Raw genomic sequence first — 21,756 nt, 5'->3', positions numbered from 1 at the left:
CCGTCCCTCTACTACTTCCGATCTCTGACATCCATGATCCTCCCTGCCATGGCAACCTTCAACTGTTTCCCCCCCATAGGCATAAGCATTCTCCCTCCTGGCGTCTGCGGGGAGCAGCCAGTAGCAAGGTGGCAGAACGGCTTGAGGAGCCCGGACGGCGCTGCCTTGAGGGCCCAGAAGGATGGCTTTTAGGAGGAGCAAGTGGAAGAAGAAAGGCCCTAAGCTTGAACTCAGCCCCGCTCAAAAGGAGCAGATGCGCGATGCCTTCGACCTGCTGGATTCCGACGGCACCGGGACCATCGACGTGAAAGACCTGAAGGTATCCATTCGGGCCCTGGGCTTTGAACCCACCAGAGAAGAGATCAAGAAGATCGTGAGCGAAGTGGATAAAGAAGGCTCGGGGAAGATCGGCTTCGACGCTTTTTATTCCGTGATGACCAAGAAGATGTCCGAAACGGATTCCAAAGAGGAGATCGTGAAATCCTTCAAGCTGTTCGAGGACCCGGAAAGGGGCAAGATCGGCTTTAAAGACCTCAAGCGCGTCGCCTCCGAGATTGGGGAGAAGCTGACGGACGAGGAACTGCAGGAAATGATCACCGAAGCTGACCTGAATGGAGACGGGGAAGTGAGCGAGCAGGAGTTTCTGACGATCATGAGGAAACACGGCTACTAGCCTAGTGGCCTCCTCCTCGTCGTCCTCTCTGCCCTTCTCGGCTTCCTCCGCCTCTTGAGAGCACCTGCAAATAGTGTTGGGGAGCTCATCACTTTCCTCCAGCCACCTTCCTCCTCCTCTCTCAGGCAGAAACTCTCACAGGTTAAAGTCAGGGCCCAGGGTGTGGGGAGGGGAGGCTGTAATTCACTGCTGGAACATTAAATGTGGCTTGGAAGAAGAAGAAAGAATTCTCCCTCCTCCCGCTTAACCTTGCTCTTTCTGTTTTCAGTGAATAAACATACTACCAATTTTAGACTCCTTTGGGAATACATTAGTAATGATTTATACTCTTTTCACAATAGGTAGAAAACATCAGGGTTTTTGTGCTGGTCAAGAACCGTAACAATAAATCAAATCAAATCATCAGGGTTTTTTTGTATAAATTGCTAAAATCTTAAAATCACTTTCAAAATGATCAAAACACAGTTACTACCACACACACTTAAAATAAGCAAGGCAATATTTCAAGGAATAATTACTGAATGTTCATATTCATATTATATGTTCTGTGTCTCTATTATTTTTCACATTTGCACACCTGCTCATCCAATCTAAAAACAACCCTTAGTATTTCTACTATAGGAAATTATATTTAGTACATTTTATGTTCAAGAATTACATGCTACTATCGGTCAGTGCGCAAACAGTGAGCTTGATGGCACTAATGCTCTGATAAGGCAACTTCCGATGTTCCCAAGTATCAGCAAGGTCTGCTCTGTCAGGGCCTTTACAGCAGTTTTGTTTTAAATAAATCAGACCACGCTGTTTAGAACTGCTCCTCCCAGGATGGCTAGCTATCATATACTGTACAAAAGATTTCTTTAAAAAATAAAATGATGAATAAAACAATATGAACAGCAGAGCACTAAAAACATAAATGTCAGAGAAATAAAGTAAAAAATATTTAAACAGTATCTGAAAAGGCCTTGGAAAAATGAGGTAATGGCCTTTGTGTTAACATTGGAATGGCATAAGAGCCACAAAACATAAAAGCAAGTGTCACAAGGCCATCTCCCCAGTTGCCAGCTGCCTGATCTCTGAGAGAGCCAAGGACAATCAGAGAAGGGTTTCTTTCTAAAGATGATTGGGAATTTTCCAGCAGGTTCATGTGGAAGAGGGCATTCAAAGGCTGTGGGATGGTACCTCTCTCCACTCATGCCATGTAACTTCCAGACTGGATTGCTGCAATGTGTCCTACGTGGGGCTGCCCTTGAAGACTATTCAGAAACCTCAACTGTTCCAAAATGCAGATTACTGTCTAGGTTTCCATCTAGAATTCATCTAACCTCAGTTTTAAAACAGCTGCATTGGTTGGCAGTTCGTTTCTGGGCCTAATTCATACCATTTTAGATCTTAATATACTCTGTTAAGATCAACAGAGGAGGCCCTCTTGCTAGTTCCACTGCCCTGAGGGGGTGGGGTGGGGGAGATGGCCCAGGAGAGAGCATTCTCTGTGGCAGCTTCCTAGTTTTGCAATTTGCCCCCCACCCCCCGGAGAGGAATTATACAATTTTTGTGGTAATCTGAAGAGGCAGCTCTTTACTCCTAGAGAACACACACACACACACATATAGGACCCACCCTATTACAGTGGTACCTCGGTTTAAGTACACAATTGGTCAATTGTGTACTTAAACCGAGGTATGACTGTATTCTGATTGGTAATTTGTTTTAAACAGTTTTTAATGTTGTCTTTTAAATTGCTGTTATTTACTCTGGAACTTTAGGGTGGTGAAGGTGGTTAATAAAACAAAATATCAATAGTCCCCCCCCCTTCTTTGCTAGTTTTTGGGAGAATTTTTCATATTCACGGAGGATGAGGCTATCATGATGGCTATGTTTCACTTTCATTTTTGGAGACTGTAATACCAATTACTGGGAATTGGTGTGAGAGTTGTTGCACACAGTTCCTGATAGGCATTAGCTACTATGAGATCAGGATTCTGGTCTAGGTAGACCTTTGGCCTGATCCAGCAGAGCTTTTCTTGTGCTCTTACTTAGTTTCAGCAGCTAGTTGCTGCGTAATTGTTCGTTTTTCATATTGTGCTCTAATGTGATTTTTGTCGCTTTCGTAAGCCACCTTGAACTTGGGAAAGATGGGAATGTTAAAAACCTGTTCTTTCCAAAGCACCATATACATAAATATAAATAATAAATAAGACGACTCCACACTGTTTGAAGAGACATAGTCTGGAATTCTACCTCTTTCTGCCATTGAAAACTGCAATGTGCTTTGTGACACCAGCTGAGAGAAGGGCTGAAGTGACATTTGAACTAGGCACTTCCTCCTTCATAGCTCATGAGCTGTGGCACGGTGCTGTTTCTCATGTCTAAATGCTTTTCATCTCACCCCACCAGGAGGGATCTGCTGCTTGGACCACTATCTTCCATTCTTTCTTGGTAAAAAATAGTCAAAGAGGGGTGCTGAATAAAAAGTTGCTCCTTGTGAGAACCTCTGCCTTTTGCTTCTGTAAGCTACAGGCGGTAGCAAAATCAGGTGAGTAGTCAGAGGTGTTTGGGGGTGGAACCTAGCTCTCCCCCTTTTAACCACAGTTTCTTTAAACTCTACTCACAGGGTGCCCGAATGTGCTGCAGAATGCAGTACTACTGAGATCCCAGCCGCGTGCCACCTTTAATTTGCCAGTGGCAAATTTGTGTCATGGTCATAGATCTTTTCCTATTGCCTAGCAATGACCGTGTGCTATGAGCAGATGAGATACCTGTATTTTGCTACCTGTCAGATCTTCTCTTTCCCGCTTCTTAGAGCATTTCTCAAGACAAGATGAAATCCACATCTGTGCATCTTGTTTGGGGCTTCTTCTTGAATTACTGTACTGTACAGGAATTGCCTAAGGCCTTTACTTGTTGGTACACGTTAAGCTTGAAGCGCCACCCAGTGGCTTTGAGGAGCAAATGCAGCTGGAGAATGAATCTGTTCTCAAAGTTACAGTAATTGGTTTTCTCTCATACCCTTTCAACTCTCACACTGTAAAACTTAAAAAACCTCATTATGGGTATATTGTGGCTCATTTGTGCTTAATGATGGCAACAACTAAGAGAAGTCACACCATTTAAATATTAAAATTCCTTCAGTAGCACCTTAAAAACCAACTAAGTTTTTATTTTGGTATGAGCTTTCGTGTGCATGCACACTTCTTCAGATAGCTTCTGTAAGCTACAGGCGGTAGCTGGGTATCTTCAGGGTATCTGAAGAAGTGTGCATGCACACGAAAGCTCATACCAAAATAAAAACTTAGTTGGTCTTTAAGGTGCTACTGAAGGAATTTTTTCATTTTACTTCGACCCAGACCAACACGGCTACCTACCTGTAACCATTTAAATATTAATGGAACATTTCAGATACATTTTACTTGTATGATCTGATTATAAAAAGGTAAAGGTACCCCTGACCATTAGATCCAGTTGCAGACGACTCTGGGGTTGCAGCGCTCATCTCGCTCTATAGGTCAAGGGAGCCGGCATTTGTCCGCAGACAGCTTCCGGGTCATGTGGCCAGCATGACTAAGCCGCTTCTGGCGAAACCAGAGCAGTGCACGGAAATGCCGTTTGCCTGCCTGCTGGAGTGGTACCTATTTATCTACTTGCACTTTGATGCACTTTTGAGCTGCTAGGTGGGCAGGAGCTGGGACCGAGCAATGGGAGCTCACCCTGACACAGGGATTCGAACCACCGACCTTCCGATCGGCAAGCCCAAGAGGCTCAGTGGTTTACACCACAGCGCCACCCACGTCCTATGATCTGATTATACTTTGGCTAAATCAATGAGATACAGCAAATATGGAATTGTAACAGTAAGGCAACTCCACATATAAGTGTGTCTTCATTATAATGTGTATAATAGCTTGTTTTTCACCTGTTTTTTTTAAAGCTAGGGTTTTTTTTATTCCAAGGAAATATAATTTCTCCTTTTTCTCTGATACGAGGGAAGCTGTTGATGTCCTGAACCAAATGTCTGAAGGTGGTTATGGGATGGATGAAGGTTAGTAGAGTGAATATTAAGCCAGACAAGACAGAGATAGGCATGGCCACTCGCTCTCAATTAGCAATTGTACTAACTGGTTAAAAACATCACCAGGCAGATTTTTTAATAATAATAAAAAATAGGAGACCCTCATTTTAGAAGGTTTGCATTTGTTGAGCCTGTTTCCATTTTTATACTGCTGCTTTATTTCTTTTGTAGGATCATTTTATTTTTAATTGTACGCAGCCTTGAGCAAAGCAGTTGCATCGGAAAGGCAGTGTATAAGTTTTCTAAACAAATAATAATTGCACTATCGAAGACTATCATCAACAGCTCAACACCTGCAGTTAATGAAACAGCAAAGCTATACTCTGTGTGGTGCCTTAGTGTTCATGCTTGTACATTGCTAATAGGCATGTCTGCACTTTAGACAAGAGGCATCCAGCCATCTATTCCTCTCCAAGATTTAACTTCTGGAGACCCCGAGGGAGGGAACTTAAGCCTGTAGAATTATAACTCCAGCAACTGGAGCAACATTAAAACAAGTCATCCTTAGCAACAAAACAGAGACAATTATTTACTAGGAACAAAGACAGGAAATCGGGGCTGACTGATAAACAGGAGCTGTTCTCAAGCATATATTCAAACACCAGCATTTTCTATGTTATATCAACACTATCCAATTCCCTTTCATACTTATACTGAAACTGAATTCTTAACCTGCTGCATTAATCAAGCATTGCAGGGGTACTTCTAATAAATATACATGACTGCCAAAGAACTTCCTGACAGTAAGAGCTGTTCGGCAGTGGAATTTGCTGCCAAGGAGTGTGGTGGAGTCTCCTTCTTTGGAGGTCTTTAAGCAGAAGCTTGACAGCCATCTGTCAGGAATGCTTTGATGGTGTTTCCTGCTTGGCAGGGGGTTGGACTGGATGGCCCTTGTGGTCTCTTCCAACTCTATGATTCTATGATTCTATGATTCTATGATATTGTGCTGATGATCAGATACCACAGTGATCAGTGTAGCCTTCAAATGCAGGTAGCTTTGGTGAAAGAAGAGAAGCTGGAATGTAGAACTGTTATACCAGGCATCCCCAAACTTCGGCCCTCCAGATGTTTTGGACTACAATTCCCATCTTCCCCGACCACTGGTCCTGCTAGCTAGGGATCATGGGAGTTGTAGGCCAAAACATCTGGAGGGCCACAGTTTGGGGGTGCCTGTGTTATACTAAGAGGCTGCTTGTGCATTATCACCTGAAGTCCAGCTTAATCCCTTTTATTCTTGGCCCAGTAGCAATGTTCCATCAATATGGGGGGAAAGGATAGCCATGTTGCTCTTGAACCCCCTCAAAAAGCAGCTGTATGTGTTACCCTTGCACAGGAGAGGAAACACAAATTATCTCCAAAGAATGGAAATTTTTATTAGTGGGAAGGATTGACTTTAGGATTCTGTGCTTCAGGTATCAAAATGTCCTTGGCTAGTCATCATAAAAAAGTGTTGAAGGAATGGGTGTGATCTGAGGAATGAACCAGAGTCTTCTGCTTCCCCACAACCATTATATTTTCCCCAGGGAGCCATAAACCTTTTAAGCACAAGGAATCCTTTCATGGTAATTAAGACATGAGCTCTAACTTTCACACTGTCCTGTAAGAAGCAATATTGGCCGAGATGAGAAGCTGAATTCTGAAACAAATGAGAGTGTCTTTATTATACAGCTACAGCAAAACACAAACACAAGAGAGATCCGTTCCTTTGTATTCTACCAGTTGGTATCCTTTGTTTTTCTTGTTCTGCTTAGTAACTGTTTATGATCGTGAGGTGCCTGGGAAAAATGGGACTGCACTGCTGAAAGACAAGCAACTTTTGGTTCCGCCTCACCTTGAAATCTTTCCATTCCCGCTGGTTCTTGCAAGAAGTGCACTCTGTAACAAAGATACCGGGTATGAGCTTTTCTTCTTCCTCCTCTCTCCCATTCCTTTTCCCTTTTGTGTGATGGCTTTTAGACTGTAGTGTAAGCCATAGGGCAGGAACTGCCATATAACTGGCAATTACAAGCCACTCTAGAAGTCTCTTTTGGATGGAAAGTGGGCTAAAAAAGGTGCACACACACACACTCTTCTGAAAATCCACTTCAGATATTTTTCGTAAGGTCTCCAGTGCTGCTGAAGGTGTATAATGGTGACCTACATGGATATGCAATGTATATGCAATATTACTTGTCTCTTATCCAGGCTAAACTTACCAAATTCCTTCAGCCTGGCAGAAGCATGATTCAGAAATGCCATTTTTTTAAAAAAAAATCCCATTTACCTCTGATAAAAATGAATCTTTCCTCACTATCTGACTTACTGGCACAGAGCAAATTCTGTTGCCCTCCAGAATTTTGTTGGACTGCAACTCCCATCATCCCTCACCACTGGCTGTGCTGGCTGGGGCTGATGGGAATTGGAGTTCATCAACATGTTGGGAGGGGGGCTGATTCACTGTCCCTGTTTTGTAATAAAGCATGGAACCTCATGCGCTTCTTGACATGGCGTTTGTAGACAGAGAACATTCCTCCACACAGTATATTTGAAAAGGGGGTGGGTGGGAGAAAACACAGAAGTGTCTAGACTTATATTTATTTATTTTAAGGCATAAATATAGAAGAGAAAAGATAGGAAAAGGAAAGATTGGTACAGAGAGGGCAAACAATTGCAGTATTCATTGATTAGGGGAGATAGGGCAAGTTACATAATGAAGCGCTGTCACACAGCTTATTTTTGTCCTTTCTGTTTTTTGTTCCTTCTCAGACCAGCAATCTTGCATTTATTTTTGGGCTCCCCACCAGCTTGGGCTGCCTAGCGATGCCTGGCTGGAGTGTGCTTGCTCCTGCTACTGCAAAATGCTACAGGCTGCCTAGCAACAGGCAATCAGAGTGGGCTGCGTTGCCCATTTAGAAAGCACACCCAGCAGGAAGTCAGAAAAGGTGGGCTCCTTTCCTTCCCGGGCTGGCGACTCACCTTTAATAAGCGGAAGCTTTTTACTGAACTAGAACCCAAATCTCTGTACACTAAAGCCCTGGAGAGAGACACACATAGACAAGAGAGAGACGGAACCGATTGCCTTACCAATACATACTTGTTCTGCAGCATTCATCAGATGAAAAGATGCAACGTCGTACGTATGAATGTTCAATAAACAGCCAATCTCATCTTACCTCCCCGCAAACGTTGCACAAACTAATCAGAATGAATGCTCAGTAAACAGGTCATATGGAAGTGACCTTTGTGGTTGTGAAACTGGAGCTATATTCATGCCCTCATATACTGCAAATTTGTATTATTAAGGGAAGAGAGATCTTTATCATTCTAGTAACGTTCAACTAAATTCCCTCTATCTTGAGGGAAAATATAAAGCAATGAGAACTCCCATTTAACTCCCCTGTAAATTTCTCTAGCGTTCTTTTTATGTCTTCTGCACAGATCAAATCTTACTGTTATGTGACAGTAAGAGATTAATTCATTCAGTTGCAGGTATCAACACACCTTTCAATTACTGCTGTGTTTCCCAGACTTTATATTTCAGCGGCAGTAATCCAGAAGCACACCAAAGTTTGCGGTTTCAACTTTCAAGCCAAAGCCCCATCTGGGCAAAGCAGGGTGTAGCTATCTATAGCCATACCTGTGTTTCAGGCCATGTGTGTTTAGGCTTCATGAGTGCCTATTATCTAGCATGGTTGCCAACTTTTCCATTAGTCCCCACAGTGGTACTTTTAACTGTGGCACAAACGGGGGCACAGGAAGGGGAGTGCGGTGGGGGCAGGCCGCCCCAGGTGTCACCACTGGGGGTGTGTGTGACAAAATTTCGGGCGGCACTCACCGCAGGGCCTGCAGCGTGCCTGAGCCATGCATCTCTCCTGGGAGTGATGCAGTACCTTGGGTGCCCGCAGGCTCCGCGCTGCCCCAAACGGTCCGCCCGCCGCCTCCCCCTCAACTGTAGGGTGGCTGAGTGGGAGGAGGCAGGCATACTCCTTGAAGCGCCCTGCCCTGGCTGGCGCCGCCCCATGGTCGGCTGGCCCCGCAGACATGTGCGCCGACCCAGGCTCCTGATTGGCTTGCTCCATTGCTGGGCACAATCTGCAGGAATTATAATATTAATAATATATTATTTTACCCCGCCCATCTGGCCGGGTTCCCCCAGCCACTCTGGGCGGCTTCCAACAAAATACAGAAATCCATCAAACATTAAAAGCTTCCCTAAACAGGGCTGCCTTGAGATGCCTTCTAAAGGTCTGGTAATTGTTGTTCTCTTTGACATCTGCTTGGGAGGGCGTTCCACAGGGTGGGTGCCACTACCGAGAAGGCCCTCTGCCTGGTTCCCTGTAACTTGGCTTCTCGTAGTGAGGGAACCGCCAGGAGGCCCTCGGCGCTGGACCTCAGTGTCCGGGCAGAACGATGGAGGTGGAGACGCTCCTTTAGGTATACTGGACCGAGGTTGTTTAGGGCTTTGGCAATGAAGCCTTCTACAACTTGGAAATAGGCATCATAATCGCTAATCTCAACCACCGTTAAAATGCAAAGTTGCAGGGTCCAGCCGACAGTTGTCAGTTTTGGGTTGCGTTCACTGTTAGTTGTAATCAGAGCAGACCCACTGTAATTAACAATGGACACAAGTAAATTTGGTCCATTCATTTCAATTGGTCTTTTTTGAGCAAGAATATAGCAAGAACAAATAAGGATACAACTCCTTATTTGTATCTCTAAAATTCTACTGGTTTTACATTCTGAGTGGCTGAATGTCCCTCCACCCCCACCCCCACCCCTGGATCAGCATTAAGGGTCAGCACTACTGGGCAGCTGGTAAGATGCACACAGCCAAAATCTGTACCCACCTTTTTCCACCTAGTTGTCACACTTCCCAAAACAATACGTGAAAGAAACAGTCATCGTTCCAAAGTCACACTTGTCTTAATTTTGTAAGGCAGTTTAAGAACAAACGATTCAGTTTACAAACAATTTGGTTTACAAACTCCGCAAAACTGGAAATAGTGTCCCGGTTTGCGAACTTTACCTCAGTCTAAGAACGGAATCCGAATGGTGGAAGGGCACCGGCGGCTGGAGGCCTCATTAGGGAAAGTGCACCTCGGTTTAAGAACAGTTTCGGTTTAAGAATGGACTTCCGGAACGGATTAAGTTCGTAAACCGAGGTACCACTGTATATAAGTGCATCTATTAGTGAAAATAGCATACATATTTCTACAGTAGGAGAAACAGCATTGCAAAAATGTGTATACTTGTAAAAATTACAAACATGAGAAATGTGCATTAAAATGCCACTGGATTTTCATTAGAACTCCCCCCCCCCCCATAAGGATACAAATCACAGGCTGATGTGAAAATGTGGAGAATCAAACTTAAGATCAGAAAAATGAGAATCTGAAAGGAAGTGAGGTTGTTCACCCAACCCTAAAGTAGGTGCTGTGGCACCTACCAGCTACAATCTGAAATGATACTCCTGGTTTTAGGACTGCCACATTTAAGGAGGGTACATTGAGCTCTGTGCTCCACATTATTATCATCTTTGCAGTTGGCACTAATTGGCATTCTTGCTAGTGACTTCTGCAGGAAAAGCAGCAGCAGCAGAGGATTCTGGGACTGCCTTGAAACGGAATGTCCTGTCACAGTCCCTTTGATGTTCTTTCCATATGAAAATCAATCAGCATGAAGCCATAAGCAAAGCAGATGGTGAGGTTTCATAATCAAGGCTTCCATCCTAAAATTCATTTGTGCCAGCTATGGAGAAAGGAGATGCTTTGCTATAAGGTCCTATAATGATGTGAGTCAGAATCCTCAGTGCTTTCCACTTTCACAAAGATAACATTTTATATATTTGTACTATTATTTTGGCCCTTCTCACATACTGGCCTTTTGTAGTGCACCCAGTGTCTCTCAGGTGATCCATGGTGTTTCTGTAATAAATATTCATATTGATTATTTAATTTCATTTCTATTGATTCTTTTATCTTTATATTGCATTTTGTTGTATTACAGTTGGAATTCTATGGAATTTAGATTGCAATACAATGGCATACACTATAAAAAATAAAAGCAGGAATAGAAATACAATTAAAAATCACACAGCATCTAGCATAGTGCATTACAATTGCTACAACCAGTAGCAAAATCGTGACCTGCCAAGACTCTCAGCAATTTTCAAGTGGTTGGGGGTGGGGCAAGCTTGTAAACCACTGCAGATATCATATACATACATATATATAGCTATTTCATAAAATTTATACACTGTTTGATTGTAAAAAAAAATTAAGAGAGTGGTTTACAGACGATAAACCAGTAAAAGCAAGGAGAGAAAAAATACAATTCTACTTTTAAAATTACAAGTTAAACTACTAAACAGAGTAAAATTACCTGAACTTCCTAAGCATACGAGTAGGCTTGTCTAAACAGGAATGTCACCGAAAAGAGTAGAGTGAAGGCACCTGCTTGATCTCAATAGGCAGGGAGTTCCAAAATGTGGGTGTTGCATGCCACACCAAACAACTGACTTTTCACAAATGTAGAGCAGATATTATGTGGCACCTGTAGTACTGTAGTGCCAATTCTGCTGATCAAAGTGGTTGACTGGGCACATGTAGGGTAAAGCGATCTCATAGGTCCTAAATACAGTATTTTTATTTAGCTGTACTAGCATCTCCAAAATATGGTCTGAAGCTCAACATCAAAAAAAACCAAGATCATGGCCACTGGTCCCATCACCTCCTGGCAAATAGAAGGGGAAGAAATGGAGGCAGTGAGAGATTTTACTTTCTTGGGCTCCTTGATCACTGCAGATGGTGACAGCAGTCACGAAATTAAAAGACGCCTGCTTCTTGGGAGAAAAGCAATGACAAACCTAGACAGCATCTTAAAAAGCAGAGACATCACCTTGCCGACAAAGGTCCGTATAGTGAAAGCTATGGTTTTCCCAGTAGTGATGTATGGAAGTGAGAGCTGGACCATAAAGAAGGCTGATCGCTGAAGAATTGATGCTTTTGAATTATGGTGCTGGAGGAGACTCTTGAGAGTCCCATGGACTGCTAGAAGATCAAACCTATCCATTCTTAAGGAAATCAGCCCTGAGTGCTCCCTGGAAGGACAGATCCTGAAGCTGAGGCTCCAATACTTTGGCCACCTCATGAGAAGAGAAGAATCCTTGGAAAAGACCCTGATGTTGGGAAAGATTGAGGGCACTACCGTAGGAGAAGGGGACAACAGAGGACGAGATGGTTGGACAGTGTTCTCGAAGCTACGAACATGAGTTTGACCAAACTGCGGGACGCAGTGCAAGACAGGAGTGCCTGGCGTGCTATGGTCCATGGGGTCACGAAGAGTCGGACACGACTAAACGACTAAACAACAACAAAGCATCTCTTTTGCAGAATGAGATGTCCTCAAAGTCCACTGATGTCAAGAGGCTTAGGCCCATCAAATTCTGTATGGGTTGCAGCTGCGACTGCATAGTCCTGCCCAATCTGCCTGTCTACTCTCTATATACATATTTAGGCTGTATCACATTACTTTGGAAACTTCACTTTTGGAGGTTTGGGTGGGTGCATCTGGCTGTCTACATCATAGTAGATGCTGGGTTTTTCCTGTAATCACAAGGACTAGAATACTTCCTCCCTTTAGCATATATCACACTTCATTCGTAGATCTCAGGGCAGTTCACAACAGAATCACAGAGTCGGAAGGAACCCACAGGGTCATCTAGCCCAACCCCCCCTGTACTGCAGGAACCACAGCTAAAGAATCCCTGTTTATGGGGGGACGGGGACTGGAGGGAAATACTTAATCTTTTGCTAGGTTGGGGGGGGCACAGTATTCCTGGCACGTGCATGTCACCACTTAAAGCTTTCTCCCTCTACAGCTTTTTAGAGCTTTAGAGCTCTAAACTTTTTTCAAAGAGGGTCAGATTTGATGAAGTGAACACGCGTGAGTGCCGACCAAAGTTGTTCAGCTTTTTTTAGGATTGAAGTTGCTGAGCTTTTTTTGGGGGGGGGAAGGGGTTACCCCAGGACATGTACTGCCACGGGGGCCGGATTAAATCGACCGGGGACCGGATTAGGCCCCCGAAACAGCCCTTGGACATGCCTGCTCTAAAGGGACAGCTTAAATAGGTTAGAGCGCGGTGCTGATAACGCAAAGGTTTGCAGGTTCAATCCCCGCACGGGACAGCTGCGTATTCCTGCATTGCAGCGGGTTGGACTGGATGACCCTCAGGATCCCTTCCAAGTAACTCTCTCATCGCTGGGAAACCCTGTCGGGTTTGTCCGCGCGGATCCCCGGGAAACGAAGCCACTGTCAAAACGCAAGGAGTTGCCGGCGGCCCCGTCCTATAGACTGATCAAAGCGGGAAAGAGGAAGGGAGGGCGGCAGGAAAGAGCCGTGACTACATCTCCCGGCGTGCCTTGCGATACCTTTTCCTGTGGGGCGGGGCGGGAGGGGGACGGCGGCCGAGAAGGAAGGCGGGCGAAAAAGGAGCCAGGCGAGGGACGGGCGAGAGCGAGAGCGGCTCGGTGTGGGTGGGAGGGGGGGGAAAGCGAAGTCTCTGTGGCGAGAGCGAGGCGAGGAGGAGGAGGAGAAGGAATCCCACAATACCAGGCGGGCTGGCTCGAGAGCTTGCGGAGCTCCCGCTGTCTCTTTAATGCAAGAGGAAGCGATGCGGAGGGGTGGAAAATGGCAGAGCTGCAGATGTTACTAGAGGAGGAAATCCCTTCTGGAAAGCGGGCTTTGCTCGAGAGCTACCAGAACCTCACCAGGGTCGCCGACTACTGCGAGAACAACTACATCCAGGTAGGTAGTAGGGAAGGCGCCGGCGGGGAGACCTCGCTTGCCTTTCCTGGGGCGGCGGAGGGGAAACCAGTAGCCTCCCTTCGCCTTCACGGCAGGGGGAAGGGGGGGAGGACCTCCCCCAGAGACACACACACTCGCTTTCTTGCACACAAACACACACAGGAAGTGGGCAAGGGCTGTTGCGAAGGGGAGAGAAGGCACCCAGCCCAGACACTGGGCAAGCCACTCCGGGCATATTGTAGCGCCCAGCCCAGGCTGCGAGACACGGTGTCGCCCTCTCCCCGACCCCCCCCCCCCCGTCCAATCCCTCGGCGTTTCCCTTTAAACTTTTCAACCAAACGAGGGCTTCCTCTCCTCCACCCACCCAGCTCCACCTCGGGGCTGTGTTTCCCTTGAAGCGCCTGGGGTGGGGGTTTAATGGAGGGTGGCTATTCCGTCTGCTCGGATCTGAGGGTGTGTCTGTAAGGGTATTTTATTCTACAGCCCTCCCTGTGTTTCTGTGAACGTCTGGAGGCAGAAGTGGCTGGCTGGGTGGGGGAGAAATGGTTCATGGGTTTAGCAAGAGCCCTGCCTGTTTACCTTCAGACTGCTTCCCCTCATCTTCTCTCTCTGCCTCTCTCCATGCGTTTCCCTTTGGGATTCTGATCATATCTCAATTTGTATATGTTTGTAAGCGGTTTAAAAGCCATTGAGAAAACTGGAAGTAGAAAGAGAGAGTATATATATTACATCAGACTTCTTTCAGGGTTTTTTTTTCCTGAGGGGTGGGAGCGGCGTGGTAGGAGGGATATGCCCCCCCCACTTCAAATATGTCGAAATGAATGCAGCGAAATGACTTTCGAAGTGAGACTTGTTTGGCTTGTTCACTGTAGCAATGTGAAATCCTGAATTTGTGAAAGAAGGGAAGGGGGTGGGGAAAAACCACCCCCATCTCAGGCTTGTGTATGCGTGCGCACGCCGCGCACACTTATAAATTACTTCATGTAATTTAATAATGCAAGCGAATTCTCTGTGGACACTGTTTATTTAATATTTGGTGTGTAATTCATACCAAGTCCAAATGAATTGTGTTCCTGGCATGGTGCTAGATTGCTGAAACGATAAATTTCTGAGAGGAGGGAGCTGCAGGTATGCAGCCAGGAAAAGTAAAGCATTATTTTTTAAAAAGGATACGCTGGTTCTCCTCGAAATGGGCTGGCCTGCTTATTTCATATAATTAATACATTCTGGAGTGAAATATTTAGGCTCCATGAAAGAGAACCTGTGTCTAAGGCCCCCATCTGCACTACTTTAAATCACTTTAAACAGTCATGGTTTCTCCCAGACAATTTTCAGAACTGTCATTAAGGCTGCCTAGAGAGTTGTTAGGAGGACCCTTATTCCCCTCCCAGGACCGCAGTTTCCAGTGTTCCCTAGGGAGAGGGATTGACTATTAAACTACACTGAGAAATGTAACACCGTGAAGGGGTCTCCTAACAATTCTCAACACCCTTAACAACACCCTCATGATTCTTTGCAGGAAGACATGCCTGTTTAAAGTGGCTTGATACTGCTTTAACTACACAGTGCTGGTGGGGCCTTTATGTTACTCAGGAAAGGAACCTTTTTCCAGAGTCTCTACTATCCTTGTGTACATGTGGGTGCTTCAAATGCATTTCTACCCTTCTAAATGATCTTTGTAACTTCTAAAGGGCTTAAACTGCACAATCCTTTGTGTGTGTCTACTTGGGAGTCCACCCCACCAAGTTGAATGGCAGTCCTACGCTAGGTGCTCATAGGTTTGCAGCCACTTTCCCTATTTTCACACATTTCTGTGGGGGTAATATTTGTTTAAAATCTAGATAAAAGTACTGTGGAACCTGTTGCATGCTGCATATGTTTGCCTGGCTACAATCTAGGCTTCACTGCTTCCTCCCAAGTACCTTTCCTTAGGCTTGCCTCCAGCATTAACTACCCTTCCTAGCCTCTGCATGCAAAGTTATGTAGTGATAAGACTATACAGTAGATTTCTCTTCCCCTCACACCCATTTTTTTTTCCTTAGGGCAAGGGTGGCCAACTCCGAAGAGACTGCAATCTAAAAACTGGCAGTGATCTACCCTCTTGGGGGGGGGTGGGGTCAGGTCAAAATTGTTAAGCTTTTTTAGGGAGGAGGAAGGCCCATTTTTAGGGGTTCGGGTCAGAGTTGTTGAGCTTTTCTGAGGCGGGAGGAAAGCCCTGTTTTTGGGGGAGTGAAGGGCTAAAATGTTGAGCATTTTTTAGGGGAGCCAAAGTTGTCGAGCTTCTTTGGGGGGAGCCAGTGATCTACCACAGACGTCCAGTGATCTACTGGTAGATCACAATCTACCTGTTGGACGTGCCTGTCTTATGGCAACTCCTTACCACTGAATTTGGGAGCTGTTCGGTATTGCTATCTGAATGTTCTCCACCTTGCCTTTACTTGGAATATTTCTCTGCATCCAAGTAACATTTTTCATTTAAAAGTTAAGGCCTAAATTAGTTGTGACTATGGCAGATCTATGTGCTTAAACACTTACCCTCCCCATTTGCACAGAATGAAGGGTGTTGTTTGAACAGCAAGTGGACTACTTGGATGAGTGCAGAACCTACCGTATGCCTGTCTGCCTCATCACAGTTTGTCCTCCTGTGGTGCTTTTCTCCTCAGCTGAACTCTAGAAGCAATGTGTGCTTGGCTAGAAGAAAAGTGTCTGTAGAGACAGGCTGTGGGGTAGGGTGGGAGGAGGAATCTGCTTTGAATGGATTTATAAACACAGTTTGGCAATTCTGTCCCGATCAAGCTTTGGACCACCTCTTTGCAACAAGTACCCACTTATACCCAAGCTGCTTGTGTATTGTCAGTTTTCTAAAAAGCCTAAGTATATAAAAAATTATATACAGAAGCATGTATATAATGTGTGTGTTTTATGCAGTTGCATATAACAGTGTACTTTAGGAAGCCTGGAGTGCATAAAATATTAAATGTATGATATTTTAAAGCAGAAAATAAATAAATAAACACTCTTCTTACTGATCAAGGAGTTGGGATGAGAGTTGGAAAAGAAACAGTGTGTAGATAAGCCCAATATTAAGATTTTTTGGAAAATTTCTTTTCTACCTGTGGGAAATAAGCAGGAAATCATTCTTTAACTGTGCACTGTTTTTTCTGAAAAAGGAATCCACCTTTCTAGATTTTTGGGTCAGATCTATGCTTAAACACATCAATCTGCTGTCATCAGTAGTTGAAAAAAAATCAAATGCAAGTTTTATTAATTAAATGCTCTTTCTCCCTTAATGTGACCAAAATTTCTGCTTTCCCCACATCACCACCTGGTGTCAAGTGAGGATAGGCAGCAAAGTATTTTCTGCTTCCCACTGAGTCTTCAATATTTTGTTCTTTAGATACAGGAAAAACATGGGCTTGCCACGTTTTAGAGGCTGTACACTATGTGATATATTCTAAAAGGAAGTTCTGACTCCCAAGTGGCTTCAGATGTTACTCATCAGGACTGCCAGCTTGGTGTTTGTGTTCGCCCACCCCCATAAGTAAAAAATCAGCTTGTGGCACTTGTTGGTAACATCTAAAGGGGAACATCTGTAGGAAACTCTGCATCTGACATACTACAAGGACAAGTGACTGAGCCTATAGCGGGAATGTCCCGGGTTAAAATCTCACTTCTGCTGTGACTTCACTGGGTTCTAAGTAAAAAATCCTATTTCTTGGCCTCTTCTATCCCCCTCCCAAACCCTCCACCCCCAGTAATATGGGGATAATATCAACCTACCTCCCATGTCTGTTGTAAAGACATGGAAGACTGAATGAAGAGTGCTATTAGTATAGATAGAAGTGGGGAAATCCGTTTTGAATATAATTCCTGTTGTTCTGTCCTGTGCAGTTGTGGTAGGAGGGGCTATAATCTTAGTCAAATTTATTTGTATATCACATTTCGCACAAATATATATTTGGATATCTAAATGGCTCTAGTGCATATCGTGCCAAGGTCTTGGCAATGCACCAACGCTAATTGGGCCCTTCACTCATGATTCCAATTGCGCTCAAAGCAGTTTGCATAAAAAGGGAAAACAAAACTTTAGAGTAGGTCCCCTTGCCTCAGATAGTTAAGAATTAGTTCCAAGCAAGAAAGATGCTAGACTCTCTGTTCAAGCTACACAGTGACGTACAGATGGATGGCTGGTGTGCCATTCCGCAGCTAACAGGCTTTTTGCAATTATGCTCTGCATCTTCTATAACTAAGCATGACTCTCCTGAGGAAGAGCTCACAATACATTGGGACTCTTGGGATAGCTATTGCTTTGCACCATTTGTAGTCCCCCCCCCTCTTCTGTTGCTTCTATAAATCCTCGGGAGACCACAATTCTTGCATTAGGTTTCATAACTTCTAACTATTCCATCAACTAAAAGCTTGGGGAGCACTTTTTTCCCCATGCTGCTGATGTGCCTGCCGTATGACCTTAGCATGGATCCCTCTCAGGATTGCTTGGAATTTGCTGCACATTTTTTCCACTTTCGTTTAACTTGGATCTAATTTCGGATGTGTGCGAATCCTAGAGGGTACGGCTGTGTCAGCAATAGGCCTCGAGGGCAAACCATCCTTGCAAATGTACCCGCAATTTGTAATATCGTATGAACTAGCAACCTTCATAGTAGTTTTCGCCATAAAAGCTGTCTTCCTCTTCGTTTACCAAGCAAGCTGTAGCCTGAATATGATTTGGCATCTTGTTCCTGTTTAGACCACACTGGCGTTTGCACATGAAGTGCTTGAGGAGAACAGGTTTTACGTCTTGGCACAGCTAAAAGTTTGACCTGCCTTTCCACAGCCGTAAGAGTTAAGCAGTTTCCTTGCCCCCCCTCCTTCCACCCCCTGCTTCAAAGTTTTCTTGCTCCACCCAAAGAAAGCTGCTGATACAAATGCTTGAAAAAGGCGAGGTTGCTTTTGGTTTTACTCATGGGAAATATGACAAATACAGTGGTGTGGCAACTGCAGCACATGTTTTGACCTGTTGGTTGGTGTTTGTGTATGTGCTTGTGTGTCATTTCCCCTCCCTTCCCTGTGCTTGCATAAATTTGTAGCAAACCTGTCCAGTACCTGCTTTTTTCAAATAGCTTTAAGTACGTTTACCCCAGTGTGGGTAAGTCCCCCCCCATAATAATAACTAGCATTCGCTCATATAAGCTCACATAACCTGCTTTTAAAACAAAGCTGCATGTCAACAGCTGGGGGTGAAAAGGTATCTCCCCATGCTAAGGTGTAGAAGGAAGAACTCTTTTTTTTTTAGGTTAATACCTAATTTTTCTGCTTTTATGTGGATTTAGCCCAATTCAGTATAAAGTGATAAACAAGTTGATAATACTGATTTGATTTCTAGTGTAAGGCAGAGTTATACCAGCAGTTGTACAAAGCCATCTGCTCTGCAGTTGGACTAGTGTAGAGATTACTTTTCTAGGGGATTGAATTTGCTAGTAGTGTCGATGTCTATGGTCCTGCTGCCCCAGGATTAGAGAATGTAACACACAGGGCAATGTAGGGCTATGTGTGTGTGTGTGTGTGTGTGCGTGCGCGCCTGTGTGCATACAAGCTGGGGGCTGGGAAAGAAATCTCTGCAGTTGGTGTTTGCATCAGATTCAAACTGAGTTTCCAGTGCTTGTTGAATTGCACATTCTTCTCCCAACTTCCATCCCTGTGGAAAGCAAGTCATAGTAGCTCAAGATGCAGGACTAAAAAAAAAGGTGACGTGAGGGAGATGCATGGTTAAAGAATAGATGTGTTTCCTTACTTTTTTTGAAAAGTGCTTTGCTGCTACTTCACTTAAAAAAAAAACACACCCAGTATACCTACAAGAATGAAACCAACAACCATGACATGTGCTTGAGTGGTTAGACTGTTTGGGTTTGTATCGGGGAGGCCCACAGTTGAATCCTTGCACGTCAGTGAAGTTCACTGGGTGATCCTAGTTCTACTTCTTGGCTTAACCTACCAAAAGAATTTCCATGTATGAAAGCTTAAAGCAGGGATGAGGTGCCTGTGGGCCTCCATCAGCCTTAGCAAGCATGACCAGCGGTCAGGGATGTTCGGAGTTGTAGCCTCAACAACATCTGGAGAGCTGTAATTTCCTTTCCCTGCCTTAGAGCTCTCAAAATCACGACACGCCTTTAAGAGAAAGAAAGTGCAGGGTGCGTCCTATAGAGAGGGACTGCCTTGTCTTGTGTCGCCACCTCCATACTGCTGAGCAGATATGGAACAGGTTTTGTCTCTCAACTGTCTCTTGATCAGAGCACATACGGATCTTCTTGCGACGCCTAACCTTGAGAGAGCCATTTGACATTTTGCTTTTGTATGTGTGTGTGCTTGGACAAGTATGGCTTAAACCAGGCTGCTGGTTCTCATTCTGAAAGTCTAAATTTAATCACTGTAAATGACAAAGGGCTACTACGTCCAGATCTTCTGGATTTGAATCCTATTTCTGTCTCCCTCCGACTGCCGAAGCTGTAGCTGCCAATATTGTATTGTACTGGAAAGTAAGCTTCTGGCTACCATGTGCAGTGACGCAAGCAGCAGCAGCCAAACAGAATTCTAGATAGTAGCCTCCCCTAGCCCTCTGGGTCAGATAAGCCTTCTAGGTAATCAGCACTTTATCTGAGAGGAATGAAAAGGGGAGGCTGGTGGAAGAGACTTGAAAGGAGCCAGTGAGGTTCAATGAATCTCCAGCATGGAGGAAATTAAAAGTGTGTGTCAGCTGCTGGATGCAGAGAAGGCATGAGGAACTGAATATAAATAAAAGGAAGCTAATGCAAATACTGCGGGGATTTTAGGATTTGACTAATGGGGGAAAGATTGCACAGCTGAATTGTTGCAAATCTGTCTTTAAAATTTCCAAATCTTGTTTTGTAGGCTTCACTGCTGTGAAAAAGAGAGAGAGAGAGATAAAAACATGTCTAGATGAAATGGAGTGAGGTAATTTATTCTGTAACCAGGCTGCTTTAGAACAGAGAACCTTAGCTGCTACTCTTCTGTGATGGACATACGGTAGATAGAGAGAAGTGGGTGTCTTGATCAGTTTTTCTACACTGCCCAGCCTGATACAGGAACATAGGAAACTGCCTTATATTCAGTCTAACCATTTGACCATCTTACTCAATATCAGGCATCCCCAAACTTCGGCCCTCCAGATGTTTTGGACTACAATTCCCATCATCCCTGACCACTGGTCCTGTTAGCTAGGGATCATGGGAGTTGTAGGCCAAAACATCTGGAGGGCCGCAGTTTGGGGATGCCTGCTCAATATCATCCATGCTACCATCCATGCTGGCTCTCCAGGGTTTCAAACAAGTGGCTCTCCCAGCCCTACATGGAGATGCTGGGGAATGAATTAGTGACCTTCTCTGCTCCTTTTTGCTTGTGATATATAGATATATATACCCTGTTGTATGGATTATTACCGTATTGGCCTGAATATAAGCATCACTTTCCCCCCAAATTCCGACTGTGGAAAGTTACAAGTGCGGCTTATATTCGCAACCTTAATGTATGCAGGCAGGAGCACGGTCCAGACAGCTGATTTTGTGGTGTGCTCAGGGTGGAAGCTGGACCCGTGTAAGTTTATGTAGCCATCAGTGGATTTTCTGTATGAGAAGTTGGTGCTTGTGTGTCATTTTGTAGCTGCAAAATAGTGTCCAGAAACTGAGCCGCTTGTACGGACTTGTTCTAGGATCAAGTTGATGGTAGATATTATTTCATCTGTGAGCAGAAGTCCTTAGGGGAATTCCTGTCTCTTAAAATACAAGTCACAATTCATCATTTTGGTCCTTGATTTTTTTACATGGCTAAACAGCATAGCCATTTAATTATATTAATCAGATATTGGTGGCAAATTACAATTCTATGAAGATGACTTGGTTTGCATAGCAGTTTTCAGTTGAGCATTGTCTCACCTGGCTGCAGGAGATTGTTTAATATGTTGGATCCTCCTGCAACAAGTCTTATTAAGAGCTAATTAACATAAGTATAAGTAAACATGAGGAAGCATTTGCCATCTCTCTCTCTCTCTCTCTCTCTCTCTCTCTCTCTCTCTCTCTCTCTCTCTCGTTTGTGCTGGGCAGATGCATTATTTGCTTCAGTGTTCTGCAGTTTGCCTAAGGAAAATCTACTAATTAGATCAAATGTAAACTTAGGGTCATATTCAATTCTAGATTCAGTCTGGTTAGAACAGGCATCC

The 21,756-nt window shown here is 44.4% G+C and overlaps 2 protein-coding genes across 10 annotated transcripts in view; both read left to right on the top strand.

Moving 5' to 3' along the window:
• Nucleotides 1-38: 38 nt before the first annotated feature.
• LOC118091707 (centrin-2-like) lies at nt 39-1,914 on the top strand. Its single transcript, XM_035128938.2, has one exon. The coding sequence runs from the start codon at nt 182-184 to the stop codon at nt 671-673; it is 492 nt and encodes a 163-aa protein (XP_034984829.1). The 5' UTR covers nt 39-181; the 3' UTR covers nt 674-1,914.
• An 11,354-nt stretch (nt 1,915-13,268) lies between these two features.
• Nucleotides 13,269-21,756, top strand: part of ABI1 (abl interactor 1) — a 93,510-nt gene continuing 85,022 nt past the window's right edge. For 7 of the 9 annotated variants that reach the window (XM_035129470.2, XM_035129467.2, XM_035129466.2 and 4 more), the window contains exon 1: nt 13,274-13,526. In XM_035129470.2, the coding sequence (XP_034985361.1) occupies nt 13,410-13,526 (117 nt within the window). In that variant the 5' untranslated portion in view covers nt 13,274-13,409. Of the gene's footprint in view, nt 13,527-21,756 lie in introns of all 9 variants that reach the window. The other 2 variants (XM_035129472.2, XM_035129471.2) reach the window with 1 other exon arrangement.

This window comes from Zootoca vivipara, chromosome 12, assembly GCF_963506605.1.
Source record: "Zootoca vivipara chromosome 12, rZooViv1.1, whole genome shotgun sequence".
NCBI lineage: Eukaryota > Metazoa > Chordata > Lepidosauria > Squamata > Lacertidae > Zootoca > Zootoca vivipara.
This window is presented reverse-complemented; position numbering and strand designations above follow the sequence as displayed.